Source organism: Cetorhinus maximus, chromosome X (genome assembly GCF_964194155.1).
Source record: "Cetorhinus maximus chromosome X, sCetMax3.hap1.1, whole genome shotgun sequence".
Taxonomy (NCBI): Eukaryota; Metazoa; Chordata; class Chondrichthyes; order Lamniformes; family Cetorhinidae; genus Cetorhinus; species Cetorhinus maximus.
In genome coordinates, this window is record NC_135917.1 from 12,725,786 (window position 1) to 12,749,792 (window position 24,007).

The 24,007-nt window shown below is 52.5% G+C and overlaps 1 protein-coding gene across 1 annotated transcript in view; it reads left to right on the top strand.

The window, feature by feature from the left end:
- Window positions 1–24,007, top strand: part of LOC144672669 (integrin alpha-5-like) — a 142,308-nt gene that overhangs the window by 102,294 nt on the left and 16,007 nt on the right. Inside the window, 4 exon segments of the mRNA XM_078534551.1 lie at window positions 2,546–2,626; window positions 3,019–3,121; window positions 4,351–4,512; window positions 6,647–6,754. Of these exon segments, the coding sequence (XP_078390677.1) occupies window positions 2,546–2,626; window positions 3,019–3,121; window positions 4,351–4,512; window positions 6,647–6,754 (454 nt within the window).

Genomic DNA, 24,007 nt, shown 5'->3' on the forward strand with positions numbered 1-24,007 from the left:
GAGAGGATGTTTCCTCTTGTGGGAGAATCTAGAACTAGGGGTCACTGTTTAAAAATAAGGGGTCACCCATTTAAAACGGAGATCAGGTGAAATATTTTCTTTGAGGGTCGTGAGTCTTTGGAACTCTCTTCCTGAAAAGGTGGTGGAAGCAGATTCTTTGAATATTTTTAAGGCAGAGCTGGATAGATTCTTGGAAAGCAAGGGGGTGATAGGTTATCGGGGGTAGGCGGGATGCAGATTTGAGGTCACTATCAGATCAGCCATGATCTTATGAAATGGCGGAACAGGCTGGAGGGGCTGAATGGCCTCCTGCTCCTTATTCATATGTGGCCCTTACACCAAGCCTTAGCTATGTTTATGAGGATTGCCAAAACTGCACTGTCTTGTGAACAGTTGGCTGGAACTAAACCCATTTTTAAGTGGTTAACTCCTGATTGTCAATGGGATAGGTTTGTGTTCCAGTGTGGAGCAGTTAGGCCTAGCTATTCAAGCCCTACCACCACCCCACTGCCCACCAACGCCCAGTGATGTATTGCTACTTTTGCTGGTAGCTCTGTAGAGTTGTCAGGTGGGATTTTTTTCTATTTATTCGTTCATGGGATGTGGGCGTCGCTGGCTAGGCCAGCATTTATTGCCCATCCCTAATTGCCCCTTGAGAAGGTGGTGGTGAGCTGCTTTCTTGAACCGCTGCAGTCCATGTGGTGTAGGTACACCCACAGTGCTGTTAGGGAGGGAGTTCCAGGATTTTGACCCAGCGACAGTGAAGGAACAGCGATGTATTTCCAAGTCAGGATGGTGAGTGGCTTGGAGGAGAACTTCCAGGTGGTGGTGTTCCCATGTGCCTGCTGCCCTTGTCCTTCTAGATGGTAGTGGTCGTGGGTTTGGAAGGTGCTGTTGAAGGGGTGTGCGTCAGTGGTGGAGGGAGTGAATGTTAATGGATGGGGTGCCGATCAAGTGGGCTGCTTTGTCCTGGATGGTGTTGAGCTTCTTGAGTATTGTTGGAGCTGCACTCATCCAGGCAAGTGGAGAGTATTCCATCACACTCCTGACTTGTGCCTTGTAGATTATGGACAGGCTTTGGGGAGTCAGGAGGTGAGTTACTCGTTGCAGGATTCCCAGCCTCTGACCTGCTCTTGTTGCCACAGTATTTATGTGGCTGGTCCAGTTCAGTTTCTGGTCAATGGTAACCCCCAGGATGTTGATAGTGGGGGATTCAGTGATGGTAATGCCATTGAATGTCAAGGGGCGATGGTTGAATTCTCTCTTGTTGGAGATGGTCATTGCCTGACACTTGTGTGGCACAAATGTTACTTGCCACTTGTCAGCCCAAGTCCAGGTCTTGCTACATTTGGACATGGGCTGCTTCAGTACCTGAGGAGCCGTGAGTGGTGCTGAACATTGTGCAATCATCAGTGAACATCCCCACTGAATACCTTCCGTCTGCAACTCACCAATCTTGGCATATTTGACCTACTCCTGACCTTTCCCTAGTCACCACTGCTGCCAGGCATACGTCCTGTGGCAAGTTCGGCTTTGATGCCGCCCTGCCCCCAACCCCACCCTGCCCCCAACCCCACCCTGTCCCCTACAGTCTAGGCTCAACCATGAAGGATGGTTAATTGGCTGAGGTACCAATGGGCACCAGGTGGCTCTGGAACCCTTTCTCTAGCAAGGAGTTGGCATCCTCGGGAGAAGTGAGGGAGGGGTATGAAGTTGGGGCACAGGGTAGAATGTCCCGCACCCTTTGGGCTCAAGCTTTGACATAGCTTTGCCGAATGCATCATCGGTAGGAAATGGTGGGAGGCGGAAGGGGCAAGTGGTGGGGCTATGGTAACTCCGTAAACCATTTGAGGGCAGGGCCAGATGGTTAGCTGGCCTTGTAACCTTACTGGGTTTGCATATCCAGTGGGTGGCACCCTGCTGCACAGCACCAGGCGTCACATTCCAATCAGGGGCACTGCCAAAGGGAAAGCTGGCACAGAGGTGAAGTGATGGGGGTCGAACAGTGCGCTAAACATGATGGCATCCATTGCCCCCAGTCACCAATCCACCTCTGTCGATGACCAAACTGGCTTTGAGACCCTTGTGTTTGACGCCATATTGATTGGGCTATGGATTGGTGCGTGAAGCTGATGGTTCAGTGCTACTTGCCAGCATCCGTTAGTAAAACTGAGGAACTTTCTGTGTTTCACGCTTAAATCTGGTGACATATCGGCTGAGAAAGGACCACAAAAAGCGACAAATTGTCAGAAAAATTCAACTGGTTCACCAATGGCCTTCCAGGGAAGGGGAGGTGCCAGTGTTGCCTGGTCGGAGCCAACATGAGGTGGCACAGCCAGTTAAACAACCAATCGCCAAAAAAGGACAATGTCAGTGGTTCAGGGGAAAGGTCACTCATCCACCACCTCAGGGTACATCCAACCTCATCAGAATTGTCTTGAATCGTTTGAATGAAGAGGCTGAGACTCTCTGAGGTGTGCCGAGGGCCCCTGGAGTTAGCTGCCTCTGTGCTCTATCACATTTGTTTTATCTTCATTCTTTGCAGTAAGAACCTGAATAACTCGAGGAGTGAGGTTGTCCCCTACAGACTGGACGTGGAGGTTGCAGCGCAAGTCAGCATCCGAGGGTGAGAATTTTCCATCCTGCTTTGCCTCTTCCACTTCGGAGTTGGACGAGGCCTGTCCGGGCCTGGGGAGGGGGCGTGTATGTGAAGGGGTGAGATGGCTCCCACATCAGACCCCCCCCATTCTCCTGCGCGTTACCTCAGAGACAAAACCTCTGCCCTGTGCCGAATTGGGCTATGGCGCTGCGCACTGAGAGCCAACAGGGTGTTGGGCTGGGAGGGGACGGTGGGAGGGGAGGGGGCAACTGTTCATTTTCGTTTGGCGGCGTCGGTGAAGCAATAGGGGAAGGGGCACGTATTTGCTGCCCTGTCTCCCACCTGCCCCCTCTCCCTCCCGCAGCCCTTTCTGACTTGAAATGTTTAACTCTGCTGATTTGTTATCTCGTTTTGAGCAGATCACCTCCGGTGGAGATTCACTTCCCCATCCCAAACTGGAAGCCCACAAACCGGCCGGTCAGTGAAGAGGATATTGGGCCCTCTGCGAAATACGTGTTTGAGGTTTGTATTCTCACTCGTGGCAGTTGATTCGTTGAAGGGCCTTTGGGGTCTTTTGATGTGTTATTGGCAGTAAAGGGCTTCAACTGATGTATTTTCATCTCTGTGGAGTTCAGGCTCTGACCTATCGGTGCCTCCCACATGACACTAGGAACATTAGCACACCTTTAAATCAGTCCTTCACATCGTCTCTTTAAAAGAATCGCACATCAAGGTCGCTGGGCATGTGTCAGAACACTGGCCTATCGATCTGACCACTCCACACTGACACAGATTCCCATCCCAGAACAGCCTCTGTGTGCTGCTCAGTTGGTAATCTCACCCCGTGGTGAGAAAGAAAGCTGGATTCGAAATAGGAATATCACCAACATCAGAGAGCACATCTGCTGAAGTAAAGTGTAGAGGGAGCTTTACTCTGTATCTAACCCCGTGCTGTACCTGTCCTGGGAGTGTTTGATGGGGACAGTGTAGAGGGAGCTTTACTCTGTATCTAACCCCGTGCTGTACCTGTCCTGGGAGTGTTTGATGGGGACAGTGTAGAGGGAGCTTTACTCTGTATCTAACCCCGTGCTGTACCTGTCCTGGGAGTGTTTGATGGGGACGGTGTAGAGGGAGCTTTACTCTGTATCTAACCCCGTGCTGTACCTGTCCTGGGAGTGTTTGATGGGGACAGTGTAGAGGGAGCTTTACTCTGTATCTAACCCCGTGCTGTACCTGTCCTGGGAGTGTTTGGTGGGGACAGTGTAGAGGGAGCTTTACTCTGTATCTAACCCCGTGCTGTACCTGTCCTGGGAGTGTTTGATGGGGACAGTGTAGAGGGAGCTTTACTCTGTATCTAACCCCGTGCTGTACCTGTCCTGGGAGTGTTTGATGGGGACGGTGTAGAGGGAGCTTTACTCTGTATCTAACCCCGTGCTGTACCTGTCCTGGGAGTGTTTGATGGGGACAGTGTAGAGGGATCTTTACTCTGTATCTAACCCCGTGCTGTACCTGTCCTGGGAGTGTTTGATGGGGACGGTGTAGAGGGAGCTTTACTCTGTATCTAACCCCGTGCTGTACCTGTCCTGGGAGTGTTTGATGGGGACAGTGTAGAGGGAGCTTTACTCTGTATCTAACCCATGGATTGCCTTATCCGCTGGTTTAAATGCCGGATGGGTTTTATGCTGAATATGGTTGTTGATTTGAGCTTGTATTCACTCCAGTTTACTTCCTCTACATCTCGATTTCTTTAGCTGTCCAACAGTGGTCCCAGCTCCATCAGTCACACGATCCTGCACGTGACGTGTCCGGTTGGTTTTCAGAATGAGCGTCTGCTCTATATCACCGATTATGAAACAGTTGGTCTGATGCATAATTGTACAACCAGCAGCCCCCTCAACCCTCTCCAACTGAAGGTAAGAGAGACACTGGTTCATGTTGCTTCCTGTGTGTGTTTGCCAGTGTCCCTTGTCCTGCTCAGTGGGCTGCTCCTGATCGTCTCCGTTGTTTGTTCTCTCCCCTCCGGCCGAACCCGGAGAGGCTGAATCTCTACGTTGTCTATTCAGAGCTCCTCTTGTTTCCTTTCACTCCCATGGGATGTGCCGGATGTCTTCCCATAATTTCAGCTGCCATCCAGGAAGGAAACGTTCCATCATGTTCGCCTGGGAACCTCGGCAGAGCCCATCATGTAACCTGTTACCCCCCAGGCGCTCTCTGCCCCTGATACCCCTCCTGGTTCTGATGTTGGCATTGGACTGACCCCTGCAGGCCCTGAGTGGTATTGTTACTCAGTGGAGACTTGCCTCCAACATGGCCATGGAGAACAGATAACCCGTTTTGAAAAGGTGGAATAAAAAGCAGAGAGGTCTAAAGATGGCCAAGAATCGGGGGCCCCTTCAGGGCACTGGCCGCCCCCCTGGCTGTGTGATCAGTGACAGACACTGCCAACCACGCTCTGGTCTGTAACAGAGAACACTTAGCGAATGGGGAATGATTGGATTCTACCTTCAGACAATCTCGCAGTCCCTCCCTGTCTCTCTCTCGCTCTCTCCCTGTCTCTCTCTCGCTCTCTTTCTCTCCCTGTCTCTCTCTCGCTCTTTCTCTCCCTGTCTCTCTCTCGCTCTCTTTCTCTCCCTGTCTCTCTCTCCCTCTCTTTCTCTCCCTGTCTCTCTCTCTCCCTCTCTTTCTCTCCCTGTCTCTCTCTCTCCCTCTCTTTCTCTCTCTCTCTCTCCCTCTCTCTCTCTCTCTCTCTCCCTCTCTTTTTCTCTCTGTCTCTCTCTCTCCCTCTCTTTCTCTCTCTCTCTCTCCCTCTCTTTCTCTCCCTGTCTCTCTCTCTCCCTCTCTTTCTCTCCCTGTCTCTCTCTCTCCCTCTCTTTCTCTCTCTCTCTCTCCCTCTCTCTCTCTCTCTCCCTCTCTTTCTCTCTCTGTCTCTCTCTCTCCCTCTCTTTCTCTCTCTCTCTCTCCCTCTCTCTCTCTCTCTCCCTCTCTTTTTCTCTCTGTCTCTCTCTCTCCCTCTCTTTCTCTCTCTCTCCCTCTCTTTCTCTCCCTGTCTCTCTCTCTCCCTCTCTTTCTCTCTCTCTCTCTCCCTCTCTCTCTCTCTCTCCCTCTCTTTTTCTCTCTGTCTCTCTCTCCCTCGCTTTCTTTCTCTCCCTCTTTCTCTCCCTGTCTCTCTCCCTCTCTTTCTCTCTCTCTCCCTCTCTTTCTCTCTCTCTCCCTCTCTTTTTCTCTCTCTCTTTCCCCCTCTCTCTCTCTCTCCCTCCCTTTTTCTCTCTCTCTCCCTCCCTTTTTCTCTCTCTCTCTCCCTCCCTTTTTCTCTCTCTCCCTCCCTCCCTTTTTCTCTCTCTCCCTCCCTCCCTTTTTCTCTCTCTCTCTCCCTCTCTTTCTCTCTCCTTTTTCTCTCTCTCCCTCTCTCTCTCGCTTGCGCTCTCTTTCTCTCTCTCTCCCTCTCTTTCTTACTCTCCCTCTCTTTTTCTCTCTCTCTCCCTCTTTTTCTCTCTCTCTTTTTCTCTCTCTCTCCCTTTCACTCTCTTTCTCTCTCCCTTTTTTCTCTCTCCCTCTTTCCCTCTCTCTCTCTCTCTCTCCCTCTTTCTCTCTCTCTCCCTCTCTCACGCGCCCTCCCTCTCGCGCACCCTCCCTCTCGCACACCCTCCCTCTTGCGCGCCCTCCCTCCCTCTCTCTCACGCGTACCCCCTCTTTGCCTATTAGGGTGTTGCTGGGTGAGCAGCAGTGAGGGCGAATGGTGCCTGTAACCTCGGGGCCTCTTAGTGGTTGCTGTAGGAGCAGACACTATGCTTCTTGTAGACTAGTGAGTGGGCAGTGGATCCTCGGTTCGGAACGAGGAAGACAGAATGGCAATCGCAGCGTCAGCTCGAGGGCCCGTGAGCGGGAGAGCATGGCGAACCTGTCTGCTCCAAGAGACTGCTGGGCCTGGGATGGTGTCTCTACAGGAGCAGCTGGGTGTCCCAAACTCTGCGCCGTACTCCGCATCCAGTCTCCTGGTCTTCTAATGCCTCCTGTTCTTTCCTCCCACCCCCAAATCCCCTTCTGTAGTTGCAGAATCCTCCAGCCACCACACTGAACACGACTTTGGAGAGGCTGAAACGTTCTGTTCACAGTCAGGAAGCTACATGGGAGCGACTGAGGGACCTGGAGACCCTGGTGAGTGCTGCTGAGCCTGGAAGAGGGGGATGTCTCCAGTCTTGGCTCGGTGAGGCTGTATGGAGAGGGATGTCGGGTGTGGCGAGCGATTAGGGCCATTCCACAAATTGGAGGAAGGCGAGAGGGAGGGAAGGAAGGGAACACAGCCTCATTTACCATCCCCCGCCCTCGTCACAGTCGGTCTCTCGTGTGCGCGAGCTCCTTGTATTTCCTTGTGAATTTTAAATATCGTTCATGGGGCCTGTGGGTACTGCCATCCTGCAGCATGTGTAGCGAGTATCCCAGTGAGGAAGCGATGGAGCTAAAACCCTATAAACATGAACTACATCCTCGCCAGGCCCAAACGCACTTTACGATGAGCCCTCTTAACACACCGCCGTCTCCCACAGAGCACGCCCTGTTACAGGCGTGTCCAAAATGGAGGCGGACGCTTGGGAAAGAGAAGCTCTCCTCAGGCCTCGCTCTAACTGAAGGAGCAGAGGCCGCGATGTTTAGCACCGATGGTGGGGGGGTGGGCAGAGTGTGAAATCTTTCTTCTCCCTCCAGCTCAAACAAACTGCTGCAAGACCTGCTGACAGGAGAGGTCAGGGGTCACTCGGGAGGTTCCCTTTCCCCGCTGTCCGACAGTGAACTAGGCCGAGGCGTGGATTCCATCCTCGATCTGTGCTGCGTTAGTGGTTCACGAACAGGGTGTTCAGGGGGCAGATGGAGACGGATGGGGGATAGGTGACAGGGGAGGGGAGTAGTGCTACAATCGACTCACGCACCCTTGAGGGCAAAATCAGAAAATCTCACAGTGCAGAAGAGGCCCTTCGGCCCATCGAGTCTGCACCGACACGTGAGAAACACCTGACCTACCTACCTAATCCCATTTACCAGCACTTGGCCCATAGCCTTGAATGTTATGACGTGCCAAGTGCTCATCCAGGTACTTTTTAAAGGATGTGAGGCAACCCGCCTCCACCACCCTCCCAGGCCAGACCGTCACCACCCTCTGGGTAAAAAAGTTTTTCCTCACATCCCCCCTAAACCTCCTGCCCCTCACCTTGAATTTATGTCCCCTCGTGACTGACCCTTCAACTAAGGGGAACAGCTGCTCCCTATCCACCCTGTCCATGCCCCTCATAATCTTGTACACCTCGATCAGGTCACCCCTCAGTCTTCTCTGCTCCAACGAAAACAACCCAAGTCTATCCAACCTCTCTTCATAACTTAAATGTTTCATCCCAGGCAACATCCTGGTGAATCTCCTCTGCACCCCCTCCAGTGCAATCACATCCTTCCTATAATGTGGGGTCGGAAAGTTACTGCTCTGTCCCTTTATTTACACAGTGGCTTTTATGGCTAAAAGGAGCTGGTTGCAGGACCCTTGTGTGTCCCACTGACGGTCCTATTGGTTCAAAGGGCAGGCTGGTTTGCTCTTTGGCCTTTGACCTCGTTCAGAGTCGTCACAGACCCGTACTGGGTGAATTCCTTACTCCAGTCCTTGGTCTTAGTAGTTCCTCTCAGTATCGGTGAGGGAGGTACCTGGGTCTAGGGTAGGGGGTAGGTGGGGTGGTGGTGTATGAGGTGATCCTCGGTTCTGGGATCCCCGGTCTGAATGAGCAGAGCTGAAGCAATGTGATCTAAGGCCCACTTTGCAGGACCTGACCATTTTGGACTTGAGTTACACACAACCTCCAAACACGGGGGCGGAGTGGGGGGGGGAGAGAGAGAGGTGGGGGAAATCAGCCAGGGTTCCTGCTCCTGATCACTGTCCAGTGATCCCTGGGTTAGAGAGAGAGAGAGGGGAAATCAGCCAGGGTTCCTGCTCCTGATCACTGTCCAGTGATCCCTGGGTTAGAGAGAGAGAGAGGGGAAATCAGCCAGGGTTCCTGCTCCTGATCACTGTCCAGTGACCCCTGGGTTAGAGAGAGAGAGAGGGGAAATCAGCCAGGGTTCCTGCTCCTGATCCCTGTCCAGTGATCCCTGGATTAGAGAGAGAGGGGAAATCAGCCAGGGTTCCTGCTCCCGATCACTGTCCAGTGATCCCTGGGTTAGAGAGAGAGAGAGGGGAAATCAGCCAGGGTTCCTGCTCCTGATCACTGTCCAGTGAGCCCTGAGTTAGAGAGAGAATAGGGAAATCAGCCAGGGTTCCTGCTCCTGATCACTGTCCAGTGATCCCTGGGTTAGAGAGAGAGAGAGAGAGAGGGGAAATCAGCCAGGGTTCCTGCTCCTGATCACTGTCCAGTGATCCCTGGGTTAGAGAGAGAGAGGGGAAATCAGCCAGGGTTCCTGCTCCTGATCACTGTCCAGTGATCCCTGGGTTAGAGAGAGAGAGGGGAAATCAGCCAGGGTTCCTGCTCCTGATCACTGTCCAGTGATCCCTGGGTTAGAGAGAGAGAGAGGGGAAATCAGACAGGGTTCCTGTGAGGTGTTAGAAATGTGAAGGGGCGACAGATTTCCTGGTCGACTAGGAATTGCACATTTGTGATGTGTGTGTTTTTCCTGTTTACTGTGAGCAATAGTCCGACAATCCAGTCTCCTCCTGCAGTCAGGAGCAGGTCCAGGCCAGATCAATCAACAAAAAGGGTCACTTAAAAAGCCTGCAAAGCCTGTTCTGTTGGCAGCCCCTGTTACACAGGGAATGACTGCGAACAGAAGGTTCAATACCAGCGCTTGCATCTGTTCCACCTCTGGGGACACGGCGTGGTGGGGGGCGGGGGGTGGGGGGGAAATACTTCCTGCTTCCCTTTGTGTCTCCCCGGAGACTGGGCACTTCCAACTTTCTGGAACAATTGATTTCATCAGCTGGAATCTTCAGCGAAATCGTCTGGACGTCTCCTCTGCGCTCTAGGCGGGCAACCTTGCCTTCCTCACAGGGTCAGGGCTTCCTGGGGACTGAACGGAGACGGCGTCCCTGTGCTGCTTGTGTGGGGCTCTGGGATCTTCCCTGCTTATATTTCCAAGTCGGCAGCAATGCTGAAGGCAAATGACACACTGCTTTAGTATCAGTTCAGAAAGATCCCGCAAGGACTCAGTGAGCCCCACCCCTGTCCTCTCCTCTGTCTCTAACCCCCCACCTCCCACTCTGACAACCACATCCTTTTATGAGCAGCTTTTCCCATTATCTAGCCTGGAGAAAGATGTGACAAAAGGGCGGCAGAGTTCACCTCTGTAACTCACCTCGAGACTCGCTCCAATAAATATTGATTTCATTTCTCCTCAAGAGTTCCAGTTGACCCTGAATCACCTCCCTTCTCGGGAGCACCACATCAGCCAGGGTTCCTGCTCCTGATCACTGTCCAGTGATCCCTGGGTTAGAGAGAGAGAGAGAGGGGAAATCAGTCAGGGTTTCTGCTCCTGATCACTGTCCAGTGATCCCTGGGTTAGAGAGAGAGGGGAAATCAGCCAGGGTTCCTGCTCCTGATCCCTGTCCAGTGATCCCTGGGTTAGAGAGAGAGAGAGAGGGGAAATCAGCCAGGGTTTCTGCTCCTGATCACTGTCCAGTGATCCCTGGGTTAGAGAGAGAGGGGAAATCAGCCAGGGTTCCTGCTCCTGATCACTGTCCAGTGATCCCTGGGTTAGAGAGAGAGGGGAAATCAGCCAGGGTTCCCGCTCCTGATCACTGTCCAGTGATCCCTGGGTTAGAGAGAGAGGGGGGAAATCAGCCAGGGTCCCTGCTCCTGATCACTGTCCAGTGATCCCTGGGTTAGAGAGAGAGAGAGAGAGGGGAAATCAGCCAGGGTTCCTGCTCCTGATCATTGTCCAGTGATCCCCGGGTTAGAGAGAGAGAGAGAGGGGAAATCAGCCAGGGTTCCTGCTCCTGATCCCTGTCCAGTGACCCCTGGGTTTCCCCGTCTGAGAGGCAGAAAACCACAAAACGTGAGCAGTGTTTGAGAATTTGCCTTGGCTTCTCCTCTGCTCATTTCCCAGGTTAACTTGTTTCCAACACACTTTCATTATTGCGAAGCCCTGGATCATGTTTCCCTGTAGTTCATTCAGTGAAAGTCGGCTTCATTGCCTGAGTCCCTGCTCATACCTCAGTCTCCTAAGGCCTACAATTGGCCAGGCCAACCTCCTCTGAATCCTTTGATTCTTTGCGATAGGATGCCCAAAACTGCCGCCCACACTCCAGAATCCACCATTGACGTGTATGGTGTTGGGGTAATTCTCTTGTGTTGCCCACCCCCCAAACCCAGTGCCCGACTTGCCTCTGTAATAATTGCCTCACATTGAGTTGGTTACTGACCTCTTCCCCAAACTGGTTTATCTTTCATCCTTTGTCAATGGAATCTCTCTCGAGTCCTTTTTTTTTAAGCTTCTGACACTTGACCCTCGACCCTCAACGCGGTAACTCCCAGCTGTTGCCAGTGTGTCACGGGACACCTTCTGGCCTTGTTTCCTGGGTATGCTTTAGAGATGTAACAAGGGCAGCTAAGAATTTACAGATTCTGGTTTTGGAAATGTTGTTTTGTTTGTTTCCAAAATATCAATCTGTTTTGTTTCCTTCCTTGAACCTTTCAGTATTCTCTCCTGTTATAGTTTGGCGGGCGGTGGGGGGTTCTATTGTTTCAGTTAAGTCTGACCGTGTGCCTTGTAGCATTTGTTTGTCATTGCTACATCTCTACAAAATAGCCAGAGAAACACTTGGGTCACGCTGACCAGGGACAAGTGGAGTGCCCACACTAAACCCAACACCATGTGGGCCATGGCTGGGAACAGCCGATAGATATATTGTATGCAAACGGTGTATTTGTGGCTAAATGGTGATGTTAACAGTCCTTACAGTACCGAAGGAGGAGACGAGGAGCTGGAGCAGAGAAGCTGGAGTGGCCAACAGCAGAATGGTGAACAGTGATCGGGAGCAGTCAGCCAGTAAGCAAAAGTAAGCAGTGGCCAACTAATAGCGACTAACCGGCTGCAGCAAACCAACCAATAACAGCTAATCGGCAGCAGCAAACCAACCAATAACAGCTAACCGGCAGCGGCAAACCAACCAATGGTGGAAAACCAGCAGCAGCAAGCCAACCAATGGCGGCCAACGCTCCTCAGCAAACCCACCAATAGCAGCCAACCAGCAGCAGCAAGCCAACCGATAACAGCCGGCCACCCAATAGCGGCCAACCAGCAGCAGCAAGCCACCCAATAGCAGCCAACCAGCAGCAGCAAGCCACCCAATAGCAGCCAACCAGCAGCAGCAAGCCACCCAATAGCGGCCAACCAGCAGCAGCAAGCCACCCAATAGCGGCCAACCAGCAGCAGCAAGCCAACCAATAGCAGCCAACCAGCAGCAAAAGCAAGCAGTCGAACAGCTACTATTTGAATTTGACAGTGGAATCATGGAAGTCTCGCTGGAGCAGGAGTGAGAGTGCGAGACTTCCATGTAACAGAGAAATTTACTGTAAATGCCGATCTCCCACTCCCGGCCCCACTCTGCTGCTGCTGCCACCGCTTCTGCTCCAGCTCCAGTGATGCCCGGCTGTAATGCTCACTATAACTGGACCGCAATGCCACCACTCCCAGTGCCACATAGGTTGGCGACCTCTGATTCTGACCAGGCCGGGAATGGTGGCAGCACAGTTGGCACAGTCCTGTAAGTAAGCGTTGCAAGCCCGTGCTGAATAGGCAGCGACGGCAGAGTGGGGCCGGGAGTGGGAGTGAGATGTCGGCATTTACAGTAAGTTTCTCTGTCGCCTGGAAATCTCGCTTCTGCTCCAGCGAGACTTCCACAATCATCGCCGTCAAATTTGAAATCCCTGGGCAGCCAATTGGATTTTGTGACTCGGTCCAAGTTTCCCTGTGGGAATGGCCAAACTGTATGCTTGGTCCCGAGTGCCCATCAATACTGCACACCCTTCCCGCCCCTCACTATCCATCCCAGGTGCCCAGACTGAGCACAGGACTTCAGATGGGACCACAGCAAGTCTTTCTTAACAGTTTGGTTCCCAATGTGAGGAGCAGAGGAAGTTCCTTGAGCCAGTTCCTCTGGTTATCTGACATTTATCTGCAATAAATTGCCTCTTGCCACCCAAAAGGTCCAGGCCCCTCTCACTGGGTCGCATTGTTCCTGGCTCTACACTGTTTTCAGTGTCATCCGTCGACCCGTTTGAGAGCTGCGACTATTTAAGGAGCCCCAGAGACGACTGAGATTGGGAGAAATTGGACGCGCTTCCCCTTAGCACATTAACACCTGAGCCACTTTGACGAAAGCTGTAACAATGCCATCGGTTTCCTCAGCCTGGATGGGAAGATTGAGAATTATTCTCTAAGAAAGGTTGCTGCAAGACGGGGGGAGAAAAAAAGCAACGGAGGGATGATTGAAGAATTTCCACTTGGTCCCGGCTCGGAGGAAAACACACACACACACACACACCGATTTTGCGATGGACAGAAACGTGATCCGGTTGAGCATCCCATTCTCCGGCCTTTGGGAGTCGAGTTTCCACTTCAGTGAGGAACTCAGTAATGTTTACTGAGCGAGAGAAGATTTGGTGAAGGAACATCTCCGTCCCAGACCTCTGGTTATAACTGAAGATTTCAAATTGTGCCATAAATCTGCCCATGTTTGGGCTGGATTGAGAAGACTGCCAATGGGATGCGTTTTTCAAAGCGGCTGCAGGTGCTTTGATAGAGTCTCCGTTACTGAGGAAAAAGTGCATTCAAAGCTGTGGATAAACCTCCGAGGAAATCGCTGACGATGCCTCTCTCTCTCTCTCTCTCTCTCTCGCTCTCGCAGATTCTCTCTCTTGCACTCTCTCTCGCAGCCTCTCTCTCTCTCTCTCTCGCAGCCTCTCTCTCTCTCTCTCTCTCGCAGCCTCTCTCTCTCTCTCGCGTTCTCATGCAGCCTCTCTCTTGCAGCCTCTCTCTCTCTTTCTCTTGCAGCCTCTCTCTTGCAGTCTCTCTCTATCTCTTGCAGTCTCTCTCTATCTCTTGCAGTCTCTCTCTATCTCTTGCAGTCTCTCTCTATCTCTTGCAGTCTCTCTCTATCTCTTGCAGTCTCTCTCTTGCAGTCTCTCTCTATCTCTTGCAGTCTCTCTCTCTCGCAGTCTCTCTCTATCTCTCGCAGTCTCTCTCTCTCGCAGTCTCTCTCTATCTCTCGCAGTCTCTCTCTCTCGCAGTCTCTCTCTATCTCTCGCAGTCTCTCTCTATCTCTTGCAGTCTCTCTCTATCTCTTGCAGTCTCTCTCTCTCGCAGTCTCTCTCTATCTCTTGCAGTCTCTCTCTCTCGCAGTCTCTCTCTCTCTCTCGCAGTCTCTCTCTCTTGCAGTCTCTCTCTCTCGCAGTCTCTCTCTCTCTCTCGCAGTCTCTCTCTCTCTCTCGCAGTCTCTCTCTCTCTCTCACAGTCTCTCTCTCTCTCTCGCAGTCTCTCTCTCTCTCTCGCAGTCTCTCGCTATCTCTTGCAGTCTCTCTCTATCTCTTGCAGTCTCTCTCTCTTGCAGTCTCTCTCTATCTCTTGCAGTCTCTATCTCTTGCAGTCTCTCTCTATCTCTTGCAGTCTCTCTCTATCTCTTGTAGTCTCTCTCTCTCGCAGTCTCTCTCTCTCGCAGTCTCTCTCTCTCGCAGTCTCTCTCTCTCGCAGTCTCTCTCTCTCGCAGTCTCTCTCGCAGTCTCTCTCTCTCTCGCAGTCTCTCTCTCTCGCAGTCTCTCTCTCTCGCAGTCTCTCTCTCTCGCAGTCTCTCTCTCTCGCAGTCTCTATCTCTCGCAGTCTCTCTCTATCTCTCGCAGTCTCTCTCTATCTCTCGCAGTCTCTATCTCTCGCAGTCTCTCTCTATCTCTCGCAGTCTCTCTCTATCTCTTGCAGTCTCTCTCTCTTGCAGCCTCTCTCTATCTCTCTCTCTTGCAGTCTCTCTCTATCTCTTGCAGTCTCTCTCTATCTCTTGCAGTCTCTCTCTCTCGCAGTCTCTATCTATCTCTTGCAGTCTCTCTCTCTCGCAGCCTCTCTCTCTCGCAGCCTCTCTCTCTCGCAGCCTCTCTCTCTCGCAGCCTCTCTCTCTCGCAGCCTCTCTCTCTCGCAGTCTCTCTCTCGCAGTCTCTCTCTCTCGCAGTCTCTCTCTCTCGCAGTCTCTCTCTCTCGCAGTCTCTCTCTCTCGCAGTCTCACTCTCTCGCAGTCTCTCTCTCTCTCGCAGTCTCTCTCTCTCGCAGTCTCTCTCTCTCGCAGTCTCTCTCTCTATCTCTCGCAGTCTCTCTCTATCTCTCGCAGTCTCTCTCTATCTCTCGCAGTCTCTCTCTATCTCTCGCAGTCTCTCTCTATCTCTCGCAGTCTCTCTCCATCTCTCGCAGTCTCTCTCTATATCTCGCAGTCTCTATCTCTCGCAGTCTCCCTCTATCTCTCGCAGTCTCTCTCTATCTCTTGCAGTCTCTCTCTCTCGCAGTCTCTCTCTCTCTCTTGCAGCCTCTCTCTATCTCTCTCTCTTGCACTCTCTCTCTATCCTTTGCAGTCTCTCTCTATCTCTTGCAGTCTCTATCTCTTGCAGTCTCTCTCTCTCGCAGTCTCTCTCTATCTCTTGCAGTCTCTCTCTCTCGCAGTCTCTCACTATCTCTTGCAGTCTCTCTCTTGCAGCCTCTCTATCTCTCTCTCTCGCAGTCTCTCTCTCTCTCTCTTGCAGCCTCTCTCTATCTCTTGCAGTCTCTCTCTATCTCTTGCAGTCTCTCTCTCTCACAGTCTCTATCTATCTCTTGCAGTCTCTCTCTCTCGCAGCCTCTCTCTCTCGCAGCCTCTCTCTCTCGCAGCCTCTCTCTCTCGCAGTCTCTCTCTCTCGCAGTCTCTCTCTCTCGCAGTCTCTCTCTCTCGCAGTCTCACTCTCTCGCAGTCTCTCTCTCTCTCGCAGTCTCTCTCTATCTCTCGCAGTCTCTCTCTATCTCTCGCAGTCTCTCTCTATCTCTCGCAGTCTCTCTCTATCTCTCGCAGTCTCTCTCTATCTCTCGCAGTCTCTCTCCATCTCTCGCAGTCTCTCTCTATATCTCACAGTCTCTATCTCTCGCAGTCTCCCTCTATCTCTCGCAGTCTCTCTCTATCTCTTGCAGTCTCTCTCTATCTCTCTCTCTTGCACTCTCTCTCTATCCTTTGCAGTCTCTCTCTATCTCTTGCAGTCTCTATCTCTTGCAGTCTCTCTCTCTCGCAGTCTCTCTCTATCTCTTGCAGTCTCTCTCTCTCGCAGTCTCTCACTATCTCTTGCAGTCTCTCTCTCTCTCTTGCAGCCTCTCTATCTCCCTCTCTCGCAGTCTCTCTCTCTCTCTCTTGCAGCCTCTCTCTATCTCTCTCTCTTGCAGTCTCTCTCTATCTCTTGCAGTCTCTCTCTATCTCTTGCAGTCTCTCTCTATCTCTTGCAGCCTCTATCTCTTGCAGTCTCTCTCTCTCGCAGTCTCTCTCTATCTCTTGCAGTCTCTCTCTCTCGCAGTCTCTCACTATCTCTTGCAGTCTCTCTCTCTCTCTTGCAGCCTCTCTATCTCTCTCTCTCGCAGTCTCTCTCTCTCTCTTGCAGCCTCTCTCTATCTCTCTCTCTTGCAGTCTCTCTCTATCTCTTGCAGTCTCTGTCTATCTCTTGCAGTCTCTCTCTATCTCTTGCAGTCTCTCTCTATCTCTTGCAGTCTCTATCTCTCGCAGTCTCTCTCTCTCGCAGCCTCTCTCTCTCTCGCAGCCTCTCTCTCTCTAGCAGCCCCTCTCTCTCTCGCAGTCTCTCTCGCAGTCTCTTTCTCTCGCAGTCTCTCTCTCTCGCAGTCTCTCTCTCTCGCAGTCTCTCCCTCTCGCAGTCTCTCTCTCTCGCAGCCTCTCTCTCTCTCGCAGCCTCTCTCTCTCGCAGCCTCTCTCTCTCGCAGCCTCTCTCTCTCTCGCAGCCTCTCTCTCTCTCGCAGCCTCTCTCTCTCTCGCAGCCTCTCTCTCTCTCGCAGCCTCTCTCTCTCTCGCAGCCTCTCTCTCTCTCGCAGCCTCTCTCTCTCTCGCAGCCTCTCTCTCGCAGCCTCTCTCTCTCTCGCAGCCTCTCTCTCTCGCAGCCTCTCTCTCTCTCGCAGCCTCTCTCTCTCTCGCAGCCTCTCTCTCTCGCAGTCTCTCTCTCTCGCAGTCTCTCTCTCTCGCAGTCTCTCTCTCTCGCAGCCTCTGTCTCTCGCAGCTTCCCTCTCTCGCAGCCTCTCCCTCTCTCGTAGCCTCTCTCTCTCTCGCAGTCTCTCTCTCTCGCAGTCTCTCTCTCTCGCAGTCTCTCTCTCTCGCAGTCTCTCTCTCTCGCAGTCTCTCTCTCTCGCAGTCTCTCTCTCTCGCAGTCTCTCTCTCTCGCAGTCTCTCTCTCTCGCAGTCTCTCTCTCTCGCAGTCTCTCTCTCTCTCTCTTGCAGTCTCTCTCTATCTCTCGCAGTCTCTCTCTATCTCTCGCAGTCTCTCTCTATCTCTTGCAGTCTCTCTCTCTTGCAGCCTCTCTCTATCTCTCTCTCTTGCAGTCTCTCTCTATCTCTTGCAGTCTCTCTCTATCTCTTGCAGTCTCTCTCTCTCGCAGTCTCTATCTATCTCTTGCAGTCTCTCTCTCTCGCAGCCTCTCTCTCTCGCAGCCTCTCTCTCTCGCAGCCTCTCTCTCTCGCAGCCTCTCTCTCTCGCAGCCTCTCTCTCTCGCAGTCTCTCTCTCGCAGTCTCTCTCTCTCGCAGTCTCTCTCTCTCGCAGTCTCACTCTCTCGCAGTCTCTCTCTCTCTCGCAGTCTCTCTCTCTCGCAGTCTCTCTCTCTATCTCTCGCAGTCTCTCTCTATCTCTCGCAGTCTCTCTCTATCTCTCGCAGTCTCTCTCTATCTCTCGCAGTCTCTCTCCATCTCTCGCAGTCTCTCTCTATATCTCGCAGTCTCTATCTCTCGCAGTCTCCCTCTATCTCTCGCAGTCTCTCTCTATCTCTTGCAGTCTCTCTCTCTCGCAGTCTCTCTCTCTCTCTTGCAGCCTCTCTCTATCTCTCTCTCTTGCACTCTCTCTCTATCCTTTGCAGTCTCTCTCTATCTCTTGCAGTCTCTATCTCTTGCAGTCTCTATCTCTTGCAGTCTCTCTCTCTCGCAGTCTCTCTCTATCTCTTGCAGTCTCTCTCTCTCGCAGTCTCTCACTATCTCTTGCAGTCTCTCTCTCTCTCTTGCAGCCTCTCTATCTCTCTCTCTCGCAGTCTCTCTCTCTCTCTTGCAGCCTCTCTCTATCTCTCTCTCTTGCAGTCTCTCTCTATCTCTTGCAGTCTCTCTCTATCTCTTGCAGTCTCTCTCTATCTCTTGCAGCCTCTATCTCTTGCAGTCTCTCTCTCTCGCAGTCTCTCTCTATCTCTTGCAGTCTCTCTCTCTCGCAGTCTCTCACTATCTCTTGCAGTCTCTCTCTCTCTCTTGCAGCCTCTCTATCTCTCTCTCTCGCAGTCTCTCTCTCTCTCTTGCAGCCTCTCTCTATCTCTCTCTCTTGCAGTCTCTCTCTATCTCTTGCAGTCTCTGTCTATCTCTTGCAGTCTCTGTCTATCTCTTGCAGTCTCTCTCTATCTCTTGCAGTCTCTCTCTATCTCTTGCAGTCTCTATCTCTCGCAGTCTCTCTCTCTCGCAGCCTCTCTCTCTCTCGCAGCCCCTCTCTCTCTCGCAGCCTCTCTCTCTCTCGCAGCCTCTCTCTCTCTCGCAGCCCCTCTCTCTCTCGCAGTCTCTCTCTATCTCTTGCAGTTTCTCTCTCTCACAGTCTCTCTCTATCTCTTGCAGTCTCTCTCTCTCGCAGTCTCTCTCTCTCTCTTGCAGTCTCTCTCTATCTCTCGCAGTCTCTCTCTCTCTCTTGCAGCCTCTCTCTATCTCTCTCTCTCGCAGTCTCTCTCTATCTCTCGCAGTCTCTCTCTATCTCTTGCAGTCTCTCTCTATCTCTTGCAGTCTCTCTCTCTCGCAGTCTCTCTCTCTCGCAGTCTCTCTCTCTCGCAGTCTCTCTCTCTCGCAGTCTCTCTCTCTCGCAGTCTCTCTCTCTCGCAGTCTCTCTCTCTCGCAGTCTCTCTCTCTCTCTCTCTTGCAGTCTCTCTCTATCTCTCGCAGTCTCTCTCTATCTCTCGCAGTCTCTCTCTCTCTCTTGCAGCCTCTCTCTATCTCTCTCTCTCGCAGTCTCTCTCTCTCGCAGTCTCTCTCTCTCTCTTGCAGTCTCTCTCTATCTCTCGCAGTCTCTCTCTCTCTCTTGCAGCCTCTCTCTATCTCTCTCTCTCGCAGTCTCTCTCTATCTCTTGCAGTTTCTCTCTCTCACAGTCTCTCTCTATCTCTTGCAGTCTCTCTCTCTCGCAGTCTCTCTCTATCTCTTGCAGTCTCTCTCTATCTCTTGCAGTCTCTCTCTATCTCTTGCAGTCTCTGTCTATCTCTTGCAGTCTCTCTCTATCTCTCGCAGTCTCTCTCTCTCGCAGTCTCTTTCTCTCGCAGTCTCTCTCTCTCGCAGTCTCTCTCTCTCGCAGTCTCTCTCTCTCGCAGTCTCTCTCTCTCGCAGCCTCTCTCTCTCACAGCTTCCCTCTCTCGTAGCCTCTCTCTCTCTCGCAGTCTCTCTCTCTCGCAGTCTCTCTCTTTCGCAGTCTCTCTCTCTCGCAGCCTCTCTCTCTCGCAGTCTCTCTCTCGCAGTCTCTCTCTCGCAGTCTCTCTCTCTCGCAGTCTCTCTCTCTCTATCTCTCGCAGTCTCTCTCTCTCGCAGTCTCCCTCTCTCGCAGTCTCTCTCTCTCGCAGTCTCTCTCTATCTCTTGCAGTCTCTCTCTATCTCTCGCAGTCTCTCTCTATCTCTCGCAGTCTCTCTCTATCTCTCGCAGTCTCTCTCTATCTCTCGCAGTCTCTCTCTCTCGCAGTCTCTCTCTATCTCTTGCAGTCTCTCTCTCTCGCAGACTCTCTCTCTCTCTTGCAGCCTCTCTCTATCTCTCTCTCTCGCAGTCTCTCTCTATTTCTTGCAGTCTCTCTCTATCTCTTGCAGTCTCTATCTCTTGCAGTCTCTCTCTCTCGCAGTCTCTCTCTATCTCTTGCAGTCTCTCTCTCTCGCAGCCTCTCTCTCTCGCAGCCTCTCTCTCTCGCAGTCTCTCTCTCTCGCAGCCTCTCTCTCTCGCAGCCTCTCTCTCTCGCAGTCTCTCTCTCTCGCAGTCTCTCTCTCTCGCAGTCTCTCTCTCTCGCAGTCTCTCTCTCTCGCAGTCTCTGTCTCTCGCAGTCTCTCTCTCTCGCAGTCTCTCTCTCTCGCAGTCTCTCTCTCTCGCAGTCTCTCTCTCTCGCAGTCTATCTCTCTCGCAGTCTCTCTCTCTCGCAGTCTCTCTCTCTCGCAGTCTCTCTCTCTCGCAGCCTCTCTCTCTCGCAGCCTCTCTCTCTCTCGCAGCCTCTCTCTCTCTCGCAGCCTCTCTCTCTCTCGCAGCCTCTCTCTCTCTCGCAGCCTCTCTCTCTCTCGCAGCCTCTCTCTCTCTCGCAGCCTCTCTCTCTCTCGCAGCTTCTCTCTCTCTCTCGCAGCATCTCTCTCTCTCGCAGCCTCTCTCTCTCTCGCAGCCTCTCTCTCTCGCAGTCTCTCTCTATCTCTCGCAGTCTCTCTCTCTCTCGCAGCCTCTCTCTCTCTCGCAGCCTCTCTCTCTCTCGCAGCTTCTCTCTCTCTCGCAGCCTCTCTCTCTCTCGCAGCCTCTCTCTCTCGCAGTCTCTCTCTCTCTCTTGCAGTCTCTCTCTATCTCTTGCAGTCTCTCTGTCTCGCAGTCTCTCTCTCTCTCTTGCAGTCTCTCTCTATCTCTTGCAGTCTCTCTGTCTCGCAGTCTCTCTCTCTCTCTTGCAGTCTCTCTCTCTCGCAGTCTCTCTCTATCTCTTGCAGTCTCTCTCTATCTCTTGCAGTCTCTCTCTTTCTCTTGCAGTCTCTCTCTATCTCTTGCAGTCTCTCTCTATCTCTTGCAGTCTCTCTCTACCTCTTGCAGTCTCTCTCTCTCTCTTGCAGCCTCTCTATCTCTCTCTCTCGCAGTCTCTCTCTCTCGCAGTCTCTCTCTATCTCTTGCAGTTTCTCTCTCTCACAGTCTCTCTCTATCTCTTGCAGTCTCTCTCTCTTGCAGTCTCTCTCTCTCTCTTGCAGTCTCTATCTCTCGCAGTCTCTCTCTCTCTCTTGCAGCCTCTCTCTATCTCTCTCTCTCGCAGTCTCTCTCTATCTCTTGCAGTTTCTCTCTCTCACAGTCTCTCTCTATCTCTTGCAGTCTCTCTCTATCTCTTGCAGTCTCTCTCTATCTCTTGCAGTCTCTCTCTCTCGCAGTCTCTCTCTCTCGCAGTCTCTCTCTCTCGCAGTCTCTCTCGCAGTCTCTCTCTCTCGCAGTCTCTCTCTCTCGCAGTCTCTCTCTCTCGCAGCCTCTCTCTCTCGCAGCCTCTCTCTCTCGCAGCTTCCGTCTCTCGCAGCCTCTCCCTCTCTCGTAGCCTCTCTCTCTCTCGCAGTCTCTCTCTCTCGCAGTCTCTCTCTCTCGCAGTCTCTCTCTCTCGCAGCCTCTCTCTCTCGCAGCCTCTCTCTCTCGCAGTCTCTCTCTCTCGCAGTCTCTCTCTCTCGCAGTCTCTCTCTCTCGCAGTCTCTCTCTCTCGCAGTCTCTCTCTCTCTCTCTTGCAGTCTCTCTCTATCTCTCGCAGTCTCTCTCTATCTCTCGCAGTCTCTCTCTCTCTCTTGCAGCCTCTCTCTATCTCTCTCTCTCGCAGTCTCTCTCTATCTCTTGCAGTTTCTCTCTCTCACAGTCTCTCTCTATCTCTTGCAGTCTCTCTCTCTCGCAGTCTCTCTCTCTCTATCTCTCGCAGTCTCTCTCTCTCGCAGTCTCTCTCTCTCGCAGTCTCTCTCTCTCGCAGTCTCTCTCTATCTCTCGCAGTCTCTCTATATCTCTCGCAGTCTCTCTCTATCTCTCGCAGTCTCTCTCTATCTCTCGCAGTCTCTCTCTCTCGCAGTCTTTCTCTATCTCTTGCAGTCTCTCTCTCTCGCAGACTCTCTCTCTCTCTTGCAGCCTCTCTCTATCTCTCTCTCTCGCAATCTCTCTCTATCTCTTGCAGCCTCTCTCTATCTCTTGCAGTCTCTCTCTCTCGCAGCCTCTCTCTCTCGCAGTCTCTCTCTCTCGCAGCCTCTCTCTCTCGCAGCCTCTCTCTCTCACAGCCTCTCTCTCTCGCAGTCTCTCTCTCTCGCAGTCTCTCTCTCTCGCAGTCTCTCTCTCTCGCAGTCTCTCTCTCTCGCAGTCTCTCTCTCTCTCGCAGTCTCTCTCTCTCGCAGTCTCTCTCTCTCGCAGTCTCTCTCTCTCGCAGTCTCTCTCTCTCGCAGCCTCTCTCTCTCGCAGCCTCTCTCTCTCGCAGCCTCTCTCTCTCTCGCAGCCTCTCTCTCTCTCGCAGCCTCTCTCTCTCTCGCAGCCTCTCTCTCTCTCGCAGCCTCTCTCTCTCTCGCAGCCTCTCTCTCTCTCGCAGCCTCTCTCTCTCTCGCAGCCTCTCTCTCTCGCAGCCTCTCTCTCTCTTGCAGCCTCTCTCTCTCTCGCAGCTTCTCTCTCTCTCGCAGCCTCTCTCTCTCTCGCAGCCTCTCTCTCTCTCGCAGCCTCTCTCTCTCGCAGTCTCTCTCTATCTCTCGCAGTCTCTTTCTCTCTCGCAGCCTCTCTCTCTCTCGCAGCCTCTCTCTCTCTCGCAGCCTCTCTCTCTCTCGCAGCTTCTCTCTCTCTCTCGCAGCCTCTCTCTCTCTCGCAGCCTCTCTCTCTCGCAGCCTCTCTCTCTCGCAGTCTCTCTCTCTCTCTTGCAGTCTCTCTCTATCTCTTGCAGTCTCTCTGTCTCGCAGTCTCTCTCTCTGTCTCGCAGTCTCTCTCTCTCTCTTGCAGTCTCTCTCTCTCACAGTCTCTCTCTATCTCTTGCAGTCTCTCTCTCTCTCGCAGTCTCTCTCTATCTCTTGCAGTCTCTCTCTCTCGCAGTCTCTCTCTCTCTTGCAGCCTCTCTCTATCTCTCTCTCTTGCAGTCTCTCTCTATCTCTTGCAGTCTCTCTCTATCTCTTGCAGTCTCTCTCTATCTCTTGCAGTCTCTCTCTCTCTCTTGCAGCCTCTCTATCTCTCTCTCTCGCAGTCTCTCTCTCGCAGTCTCTCTCTATCTCTTGCAGTCTCTCTCTTTCACAGTCTCTCTCTATCTCTTGCTGTCTCTATTTCTTGCAGTCTCTCTCTCTCTCAGTCTCTCTCTCGCAGTCTCTCTCTCTCGCAGCCTCTCTCTCTCTCGCAGTCTCTCTCTCTCGCAGCCTCTCTCTCTCGCAGTCTCTCTCTCTCTCGCAGCCTCTCTCTCTCTTGCAGTCTCTCTCTCTCGCAGTCTCTCTCTCGCAGCCTCTCTCTCTCTCTCTCTCTCGCAGTCTCTCTCTCTCTCTCTCTCTCGCAGCCCCTCTCTCTCTCTCTCGCAGCCTCTCTCTCTCTCTCCCTCGCAGTCTCTCTCTCTCTCTCTTGCAGTCTCTCTCTTGCAGCCTCTCTCTCTCTCTCTCTCTTGCAGTCTCTCTCTCTCTCTCTCTTGCAGCCGCTCTCTCTCTCTCTCTCTCTCTCGCAGCCTCTCTCTCTCTCTCTCTCTCGCAGTCTCTCTCTCTCTCTCTCTCGCAGCCTCTCCCAGCAGCCTCTTTGTTGTAATTTTCTCTTTTCCCAGAACACCCATTGACATCTGCTGCCTTCTCTGGTGTTTTGGAGCTGCTCCCCTAGACCTGAGACTGTAGCTCCCTCAGCATTGCTCCTTGACCCTTGGTGACCTCCTTGCAATGTGCTATAAAGATCAAGAATAGAGAAAAGCTGTGAATGGAAGAGAGGAAAAAGAGGATTTGGGGAGAAAGGATTTTTTAGAAATCAAGGCAGAGAGACAGGGGAAAGAGATTTCAAAATACAGCATGGAGGATACAAATCTCTACCCCAGAGGGTGGTGGGTGCTCCATTGTTGAATATATTTAAGGCCGCGATAGACAGATTTTTGGTCTCTCAGGGGATTAAGGGATATGGGGAGTGGGCAGGAAAATGGGATTGAAGCCCAAGATCAGCCATGATCGTGTTGAAAGGTGGAGCAGGATTGACAGGCCATCTGGTCTATTCCTATTTCCTGTGTCCTTTTGGGTGCACCAAAGCCGAACGATGTGAGAGCCCCTCCAGGAACCTGCCTCGCACCGTCTGGCGTGCAGTATAACTCCTGTCAGTGACTGCTAGTCCCTTCCCTGAGCATCCATCGGCTTTCCTTGCTGGGGGCGGGGTAGGGGTGGAGCTCTTGGGCAGAGAACAGGGGGTGGGGGGCAGCAAAGGCGGGCGTGGGAAGACATTACCCTGCGCAGGGAGTAGCAATGGCTGTTGTCAAGCAGGCCATTCAGCCCACCCCA